Source organism: Mercenaria mercenaria, chromosome 10, assembly GCF_021730395.1.
Source record: "Mercenaria mercenaria strain notata chromosome 10, MADL_Memer_1, whole genome shotgun sequence".
Lineage (NCBI taxonomy): Eukaryota > Metazoa > Mollusca > Bivalvia > Venerida > Veneridae > Mercenaria > Mercenaria mercenaria.
The window spans coordinates 14,788,145-14,798,874 of NC_069370.1; the positions used below are offsets into that span (position 1 = coordinate 14,788,145).

At 36.4% G+C, this 10,730-nt stretch overlaps 1 protein-coding gene across 1 annotated transcript; it reads right to left on the reverse strand.

The window, feature by feature from the left end:
• Positions 1-729: 729 nt before the first annotated feature.
• Positions 730-3,515, reverse strand: LOC128546311 (piggyBac transposable element-derived protein 4-like). Its single transcript, XM_053516713.1, has one exon. The coding sequence runs from the start codon at positions 3,049-3,051 to the stop codon at positions 1,552-1,554; it is 1,500 nt and encodes a 499-aa protein (XP_053372688.1). The 5' UTR covers positions 3,052-3,515; the 3' UTR covers positions 730-1,551.
• Positions 3,516-10,730: the final 7,215 nt, after the last annotated feature.

Below are 10,730 nucleotides of genomic sequence, written 5' to 3' on the forward strand. Positions count from 1 at the left end.
GGAGTTCCACCTCTATTGGTATTTCAAATTTCAGTTCCAGTGGTATATTTGGTAATTCCACTGGTATTCCAGTAACATAGCAGATTCCAGTGGAATTTATGTAGCATTCCACTGGAATTCCATTGATTTTTTCACTAGGGATATGTTGTTAGCTCGACTATTCTAAGTTTACAATCGACTATTTAGCAAAATACTGCAGCACCATCCTCGTGCAAAAACCCTATTGTATTGTATCTGAAAAATGCAATTCTGTCCTAAATTGATACTATGAAACTTTAACAATGAATAACAGCAATTTCCCTCAAAACACGACAAGACCCTGCAAGTAAATTATAAGCTAACATATAAAATACCTTTTTTAGGCCTCCGCACGCATGTTATGTAAGAAAGAAACCCTTTCGCAAGCTTTGAAAGATCTGCACACGTGTCAGGAATGTTCGTACATTAACCCTTTACCTCATATGGAATTTACCTAGTGGACACTCCTTATCAATACAGCATACAGGTAAAGGCTTATCAGTAACCAATAGATAAGACAGTCAATACATGACACTATCTCCATATAAGGTGTTGGAAAAAATGGCCAGATTTTACAGTGATGTTCTTTGGAGCTTAAATACAGTATTTTCTAATTATCCTAGGGTCTGGGTGTCAACAGAAGATTTTTAGGGTAAAAAATTTCCTTTCTGAAGGTATTTTTTTTTTTACTGTACAATAAACACAAATGCCCAAAATGGCAGTTTGAAGTGAAACAAACATAAAAATGTTCTAATAATTTTATTTTCTGTGTTATTATTTATATAATTTCATGGCAAATAAATGAAATATTTTTCACATTTATTAACATTTATTTATCTAAGAATTATATTCAAGAAACAATGCAGAAATCTGTCAAAATTGAACAAAATAACACATATATGGTTGATATAAAACAAGTATATACATTCTTGCTCAAGTTACTCTGATCCTGTTGAACTATCCATTTACTAAGGGTAAAGAATGATAATTGTTTGCTTGCAATTATTGAAAATGAAATATTTGTAAAAAAAAATTTGTCAAATGGATATCAAGCACCGAAAAAGTTCTAGTGTACTAACTTGAATTGGTCAGAAAATTGGACATCGTTACCTTTTTTACCTAAAATCGCATTATTCTAAATCCACAAAAAAATAAAATGGCATTCAATACCTAACATGTTCTTCTGCCAAATAAATATTATACACTATTTACACATATTTACACACTAATATATATCCAGTATAAATTATTATCCACTGTCATAATCCAAGACGAACACTTTGAACATTCTTTATCTGCAAAAAGTACATAGTTTTCCGTGATAATCCTCAAAGACACAAGCTTTCAATACCTAACATGTTCTTCTGCTAAATAAATATTTTACACTATTTACACACTTATATATCCAGTATAAATTATTATCCACTGTCATAATCCAAGATGAGCATGATTCTGCACTTAGAAATTCCAGCAGTCATGTTATTTTCTACCCAAAAAATTAACACACTCATTATCACAGATATTCACACAGTTTTACTGGTTATGGTACCGGTGATGGCACCCTTCCTTGCATAAATGGACATTACAAACTGTACATCCATAAACTGTCTCGCGCCTTGCGTTCAGCTGCTTCATGTGATACTGGCAACGTCTCTTTGGACCAGGCAATCGTCCATTTACATGTCCATGAATGTTCTGGACATCAACTAGGCCTGGATAATCGAGTACAATTCCACTTCGTTTCCTCTTGGAGTAACCTCCGATTAGATCTCGCACAAGTTCCAAGCGAAAATCCAGATGGTTAATACGTTTCCTCTTGTTTATGCGTCTTGATACCATTTTGAACATTATGAAGCTGTTCACAATGGAACAGTTCAAAAGAAACCAAAATAAATACTTCCACCATTTTTTGGAGTTCCTGCCGACATCATATTTCATGCGTAGTTGGTCATGAAGATCAACCCCACCCATAAACCTGTTGTATGCCGAAACACTGTGGGGTTGTCTCAGCTGAAGCACATCAGCTCCTGCACGGCGGGTAGCAAGCGGTGTTTCGTCGGGCTGACTCAGTGTCGAAAGGTGGTGTACATGTTTTTTGTCCTTCCAGACAGAAGCTGTCAATGGAGTGTCCCCTTTTTGAAGCACTTTGAATTCACCTCTGTTCTTGACGTTGTTCGGCTTTTTCAGTTCTGCCGGGAAGCCTACACAATTCGTTCTAACTGTTCCACAAGCATAAAGTCCATTATCAAGTAACTGTTTCATCAACGGCACACTTGTAAAAAAGTTATCGAAAAAAATATGTCTATGGGTAAGCCTAAGATGGTCCGTAAGTTTCGTTACAACATTGTAGCCTAGTCCATTTTCACCATTGTATGTGTTTCGCCCTAAGTACACCTCAAATTTTGACAAATATGCACTATTTGAGTCACACAACATCCATATTTTTATCCCACGTTTTATTGGCTTAGCCGGCATATATTGTCTGAATGATAGTTTCCCCGTAAACTTGATCATCGCTTCATCTACTGCTGCTTGCTGTGAAAGATCGTATGACATTAGGAATGTTTCTGACACGTGTTGAATCACAGGTTTCACTTTATACAGGCGGTCATAATTCTGGCTTCCACGAGGAGGTTCTGTAGCTCGGTCAGATACCTGAAAATATTGGGACAGTTTCTGAAAGCGGTTACAAGTCATAATGTTTTGTATTGCTGAGTTTCCATCCAACGGATTTGACGACCAATACATGTCCAGTTCTGGCAAAGCGTTTATACCCATTATAACATTGATTCCGATGAAAGCCTTCATTTCGTTTTCATTCGTTTCCACCCACTTGTCATCTGGTTGGTCCTGCGTTGCCTTCCAACGTGCGTAATTGTTTGTGTGCCTTGCCATATCTGCGAACATTGCTGGGCGGAACAGCAGATAGAAGAAGTCCAAAGCAGAGGCGGTCTGAACATCAAAGTTATCGGGCAGTCTTGGACCTGTCTGTCCCCGGAAATCAGCAGTCTGTAAAGAAAAAATGATAAACATGTATATTTATTTTGAAAAACATGTATATTTATTTCGGTTCTAAACAGAAAATAGATATATCTTGCTTTTTTTTTCAATAATTTATAACAGACACCTGTGTGAGAGAACAATTTCACGGTCCACACTCTGGCACTCGGTCACAGAAAATGACCTGCGTAACTTTAGCTACACATTTTTCAGGCTTTTTTTTTTTTTTTTTTTTTTGTAGCTGTGACCTTGACATTGGGAGGTTACATGCATCTATTGTATTTTTGTTCAGATATATCTGTGCAAACAAATAAGGATTAATTGCTGCAGAGCGCGATTGAAGTCTGAAAAAAAAATCACTCTAAACTACGACATAATTATTTTGCCGACCCGTGCTTACCCGGAAATTTGTGAAATTGTTGGTCCATTCTTGATCATTGTCAGGCTCGTCATCTGACACATCGCTCGACGATGGCGACTCAACACTACTCACATCAATGTCTGATTCGATCTCATCGATCGGTCTGCGTGGTTGCACGATATCAGTTGGGTCAAACCCATGAAATTCGTCGCCATAAATTGAATCTTCGTCACTGCTTTCAAAGAGCGCATCCATTTTGGTTTGACTTTTGAACTATGAACTTAGCGGGTGATTTATGGGAAATTTTACAAATTATCATTTACGATTGGATGTTTCAGTCATACGTCACCAATATATTTGAATATACTACCCATAAGGCACGCTAATTACCCATAAGGCACGCGGATTTCCGATATACGTCACTTCCATACCGCGTGATATATGGGATATACCACCTTCGATTGGAGATTATTTATAGCGTAACTTTAAATAGAAACCATATGTTTTTTCATCCGGGTTCGTTTCCCAAGATGCACTTGTTTATGAAACAACAACTTGGGGAATTCCAGAAAGTTTAGAAATATGTGTTTTTTGCTATTGAAAAATGGAGGCGTCGAGAGGCGCTTCCATGGAAATATTGCAAAGGCGTCGAGAAGCGCTTGTATGCGGTAATAGGATAAGGCGTCGAGAGGCGCTTGCATGGGGGAATAGTGAAAGGCGTCAAGAGGCGCTTACATGAGGTAAAGGGTTAACAAGGGAGACAACCTTTCTCAGCCTACTCGCACTTACGTACTCACCCCATTTCCAACCAAACTGTATGACCGCAGTGACAAAAGGTGTTGCGCTGACGCCACTATGAGTAGAATAGCTTGCTGTATTCCCCTTAAGGACGGTCGCTACAGTTTTTTTTTTTTCTCAATAATAGATTTTGATGACATGTTTTGTATTAAAAGATCATGTTATGATGTATTGAAAAATGAAATAAAAATATTAGGTTTGTTTTAATTTAATTTTTTAATTTGCCCCTAGATGTGCTATTTTTAATATTTTTCAAAATTTCTATAATCCTAAAACATATTTCAGTAAAGTACAATAATCAGCATAGATTTGATATCTAAGCATGTTTATAAGGGAAAACAATATATCTATTTGAAACATGCTCAGAGAAAAGGAATACTTGTTCAGCAGACCCAAGGGCTATTTTTGCATATTTTTGTCAATTTTAAGTTGGTACTTCTGCTATTTTATCGAGTTTCACATAATAGAATTTAATCAAACTCTGCACGTACCTTTGGTTATGTCTACCTAATCTAAAACAAAAAGAAAATTGATTGGTCACCATATTAGATTTCGCTTAAATCAAATTACAACAAGGTGGGGTGTGGCAGGCATTTATACAATGCAGGTTGGTACGAAATACTCTTTCAGTGTTTGAGCAAATGACTTGGAGATATATCAAATTATCAAACGACAGATTTCTTAATAAGCGGATTTTAAGGTGTTTCTGAAGCATTTTGATGACCGATGAAAGTTTCTGCTTTTCTCCGAACAAAACCTATAGTTTACGAATACGGATGTATGGTATGGGTACGGTACGGAATTAGAAACAGCTGTGATTCAATGCAGAGTTGGAGCGCCGGTATAAATTACAGACTCCAGCATATGTCGGATTGAAGCAGTTTGAACTAAAAGTACTTTAAATGTATATATTTTGTAACCATGGTGATACTTACCCTAACCTTTAGTCAGTATATTATACATATTATACATTAAATGCATGCGAACATACAATAATTTTTGTCATACGCGACATTAGATAATCACTTCCGGGCATGCGCAGAAGACCGCTCCAGCTCTGCAATAAGCTACATCGATTAGAAACACAACCAAATTGGCACGGTGTTTGGGTAAATATCGACCCTTCTGGAAAAACTGTAGCGAGCGCCTTTAGTCAAGGTAAAATTTCATTTGCATTTTCAGAGTATGTGGGCTTAAAATCTAACCCTGTGCAGTTCATTTATCTTGAAAGTGAAAAATTATATTTCAATCTAAATGTGATTTACAGATACATTTATGGAATGTATACTATATCATATTTTAAACTTACTCTAACACTTCCATGCTTGATGAACAACATGAGTCTAGTTTGGCAGTTTTACTAGCCTGTGGTAGTTTTCAGGAGTCTGTTTTGTTTTCTTGAGTTCAGACACAAGATACATAGTCAGCATCTGCACATCTTCTGGAGTTTGGATTTCTTTCTTCTCTGTCAATTGCCACATTTACAATACAGTTCTTATGTCCTTGGTAACTTGTTCAGCCCATTCTCTTTCTGCCATTCTAAGAATTTTTTTTGCAGTTTTTCAAATCAGCAGCTCGGGTCTCACCTCCTCTCAGAAGATATGCCTACGTCGCATTAAGAAGTCTCCTTAAATCATACTTTATCTTAATGGAATTGGAAGGGGCGTTTAGATCACTAAAATCATCCATAAGCGACATGCTTACTTACAGCCCTTACTTACATTGTATGTTGAGGTTAATATGTGCACATACTGATCAATACATAAGTCTCTATTTAAATAATTGTTATATTATAGTCCCCTCTCTGTCAGTTTCATTTACTATGATATATAGAATGTATTTTAATACTTTGGCACTGACTGATTGGAGTGTCATTGAATTTTGAGGAAAATATTGCAATCACTTGTTCACACACTTTATCAGTTATTTGATCAATATTTGTTTCAGCAGAAGCCACTGACTTAATTTCATGTTTTTCACTTAAGGTTAAGAAGTAGGCCTTGAGAAACAAAAATCAAACAACACCAAATCATAGAAAGAAAGAGTTGTTTGAAATGAAAATTGAACAGCATGTAAAACATGTATGTAACTTTACGAAACTTTGCCCTACCACCAGAACTATCGTGAATAACTTGATGAGATTGGTTACTAAGGGTGTCCTCTTCTCCAAACGATATATCACTATTGAAGGTGTTACCACCCACGTCACTAAGCCCAAGTGAAGAATCAAGACTCGATGATGGTTCTGCGTCTTGTCCTTTTGCTGGCTTTTTAGATTTCCCACAAAGGTTGTAGGCGTTGGTTTAAAGGTGCTGACATGAGATCAAAACCACTTTTTACCCCACCAGTTGATATGCGGTTCGCAGACGTGAGCGTTGGCGAATGGTAAACACCTCGCTAAGGCGACCAAGGTTTGTCGTCTTTAAGAGGAGAAATGGTGCTGGAAAATATCCAAGAACACACAGGGATTTTTTAAGGCTGCTTTTGGGGCCGAATATGGGCCCCATCCCGATTGCAAAAATTTGCTTATTTTCCCAATTCTTAGGTTTAAATTTCCCAAAACTTTACCGACCGTTGAGTGTCTGTGAGTTTCTCACTGAAGAAATAACCAGAAAATTTAGTAGACACTTTCAAAAGACAAAAAATATAAAACAAAAGACTTGTAATATGACATCAAACAATAACAATGCTGAAATAAAGGTTGTATGATGGTAAAACTTATTTTTTGTATTTCCTAATTTTCTGGTTTACGCGCCATTTTTCCCAACTGAACGGGCCCCATGCCCCAGTTTCGAAACGGTAAAAAAATCCCTGACACAGTTTTAAAAATTGACGTTATTACTTTATTAGTTAGAAGTCATCTGTGACTTCTATAACTGGCTCTCGGTTTTTAGCTCACCTGAGCACGAAGTGCTCAAAGGTGAGCTTTTGTGATCGCCCTGTGTCCTTCGTCCGTTGTCGTCTGTCCGTCGTCCATCGTCAACAATTTGACTGTTAACACTCTAGAGGTCACATTTTTGGCCCAATCTTAATGAAACTTGGTCAGAATGTTACCCTGAATAAAATCTTGGACTAATTTGATATTGGGTCATCTGGGGTGAAAAACTAGGTCACCAGATCAAACCAAAGGAAAAGCTTGTAAACACTCTAGAGGTCACATTTTTGGCCCAATCTTAATGAAACATGGTCAGAATGTTACCCTAAGTAAAATCTTTGACGAGTTTGTTATTGGGTCATCCGTGATCAAATATTAGGTCACCAGGTCAAATCAAAGGAAAAGCTTGTAAACACTATAGAGGCCACATTTATGACTGTATATTCATGAAACTTGGTCAGAATGTTAACCTTGATGATCTCAAGGTCAAGTTAGAATATTGGTAATTTAGGATAAAAAACTAGGTCACCATGTCAGATCAAAGGAAAAGCGAATTTACACTGTAGAGGCCACATTTATGACCGTATCTTAATGAACTTTGGTCAGAATGTTAATCTTGATGATCTATAGGTCAAGTTTAAATCTGGGTCAGGTGGATTTAAAAACTAGGTCACTAGGTCAAATCAAAGGAAAAACTTGTTAACACTCTAGAGGCCACATTTATGACTGTAGCTTCATGAAACTTAATCAGAACGTTAAACTTGATAATCTTTAGGTCAAGATTGAATCTGGGTCATGTGGGGACAAAACCTAGGTCACTGGGTCAAATCAAAAGAAAAGCTAGTTAACACTTGAGGCCACATTTATGACCATATCTTAATGAAACTTGGTCTGAATGTTGATCTTGATGATCTTAGGTCAATAGGTCTGGTGAGGGATACAGGGCCTTTATGGCCCTCTTGTTTACTTAATCATCCTGGACACGAAAACCACACTTTATCTAACCACTAGCGTAAAACCTTTTCATCGACCTATCCATTGGTTTGCGAAAACACTAGAATTCCTAGGGGAAACTTTCCCTTAGGAACAGTTTTCCTTTTTAACACCACCTCCGGTTTCAACTTGGTCCCATCAGCAATACACGCAAGAATGACAGTGAAATGAGTCTTTTCATGTCTGGTAGTTTTAATTGACACTGTTTTATCTCCTTTGAAGAGCACTGTGGAATTTGAAGGCATATCGAAAAACATTGGCGTTTCGTCCATTTTGCCGATCTGTCCGAGTTTGAACCGATATGCGCATCTCTCTTTTATTACGAATGACTGGAATGAGGTAAGTTTATCATCTAAATTAGCTGGCAGTTTTTGCACGATGTGTGTTCTTTGGCGAATTGCAAGTCCATTTCTGTTCATGAATCTAGTACACCAACCACTCGAAGCTTTGAACACATAAGCATCAACACCATACTTTGAATCTTTTGCCAGTTGTTTAGCTTTCAATGTAATAGCATTGCGGCTAACACCAATTCCACTGTAATGCAGTTCTGACACCAACTGAACAATGTCTTTTTCCAATTTACCGTAAGGACTAATCCTGATAACGCGACGTTTTTGTGTCTGGCTGGCACAGTAACTGATCTTTTGATTTACGCCAGTCCCTCACTAACTTTTCACTTACATCAAATTCACGCTGTGCAGCACAATTATTTTAATTTTCTGCAAATTCTACAACGCGAAGCTTAAAAGCAGTGTCCTATGCAGCACGTTTTCTCTTAAGCATTTTAAGTCCTTGATCACGTAATCTGATTAAGCATAAATCAACAATCCAATATGATAATAAAACTGATGAGTGTGCGCAGTAAAACTGTCAACAACTTTGATAAAAGATCAATGCATTGTATCGCATTATGTTGGCACTTAACTGACAAAAATATACAAGTGTATCAAGTTAAAGCAAACATGATAGTGTTTGGCACTTAACTGACAAAATCATACATGTGATCTCCCGCGCAGGAGGGTAAAAATCCCGATTTTTTAACCTTGCCTCCCGTCTCCCGACCAAAACCATATTTCTCCCGCTTTTCAAAAAAAAAAAAAAAAAAAATCAGTATTATGACTGGGGTTGATAATTACCGAGGAGTGCCAAACATGTTTACACAGTAAATCAAAGTGTTACCGACTGCTGTGTATTATACATGTTGGACACGCATGTAGCTGGAGGAAAGAGTTGTTTTTCACAGGTGAATTATTAATTGTTTGTTTTGATAAGGGATTAGACAAGTAGGGCCTTTTCCACGTGTCTCACGGGGCCGAATATCGGCCCATTCTCAATGCCAATTAGGCTCCATTTTTTACCAATTTGAAGCAAAAAAAACTCCCAGTCATAAGAAATAATTCCCAAATGAAATGAATTTTAATTATTCAAAGAAAAGTTTTGTTCAGTAATAAAATCACATAAATAATTGTTGGAAAAAACAACCCTTTACATTTTTTAGAACAGGAGTGTTATTTCCCCTTATGCAGTTACGCCATTTTCTTCCAATGTTGCTACTAAATCGGACTTGTTTCATTGAAAATTGGATGAAAATACACACTCCCATGACATCAATCTACATTATTTTGGTAAGGGTAAATACATGTTGATGCATTTCTGTTTTCTATTTTTCATGTCAAAATCATCAGTATTTTATACGAAGGTGGGTGGGGTAAGGAATTTACATAATTTATGAGTTGTGTTCAGACCAATTTAGAGCTTCGTTTTTTTTTCAGTCCTCGAGTAGAATAATGTTAATGCATGTTCACCAAAGGGGCAATTAAAGCTTTGCTAGTAAAAAGGGCATAATAGTCAATAACTTCGAATGTAACAGAGATATTAGACATAATATAAAACTTTAACAAAAAAATGTAAGTTAGAAAGTGGCATAACCCTGTCAAAATTCAAATCAAGAGTTATGAGGATTGTTTCTTCTGGTTTATACATTATTGTGTGGCCAAAAATATTTGATTTTGTCTTAAGTTATGTGTCCGCGCGCAAATTAATTTATGTCGATAAAAAACCTCCAGTTTTGAGACCCCAGCTCCAGCTGAAAAATGGCAAACCTCCAGTTTTGGGATTCTAAACTTATCACATGTATGGACAAAATCATAAAACAAGTCTAACAGGTTGACTTACTAATGTAAACACTAACGGTGCCTGGCACTTAAGTTTAAAAACATGGAAGTGTAACAAGTTAACATATTGAGGTTGATAATACTGTTCGGCACTTAATATTGTTTGACACTAAAAAACATGAAAGTGTGACAAGTTGACTATAAAGGTAAAATAATACAGTTTGGTACTCAACTAAAAAACATGAAAGTGTAACAAGTTGCATGACTGTAAAGTTAAAATAATACAGTTTGGCACTTGACTTTAAAAAACATAAAAGTAAAACAAGTCGATCTATTATGGTAGAATAATACTGTCTGGTACATGTACTTTACTTAAACTGACAAAACCTAAAAGTGTAACAAGTTGACTTATTAAGGTAAATGATCACTTTGATTGATTTTGCTTGTGAGTTTTCTTTTACAAATAAGCAAAAGAAAAAAACACATACAAAAGATCACGAAATACAACACATGTATGTTTGCAAGTGGATGTATTAAACAGTTCTCTTCATTATCATTCTGTAACTGT

Bases quoted from the DNA above. Each gene is read 5' to 3' on its own strand.
- LOC128546311 (XM_053516713.1), bottom strand. From the start codon at position 3,051: ATGTTTATCATTTTTTCTTTACAGACTGCTGATTTCCGGGGACAGACA.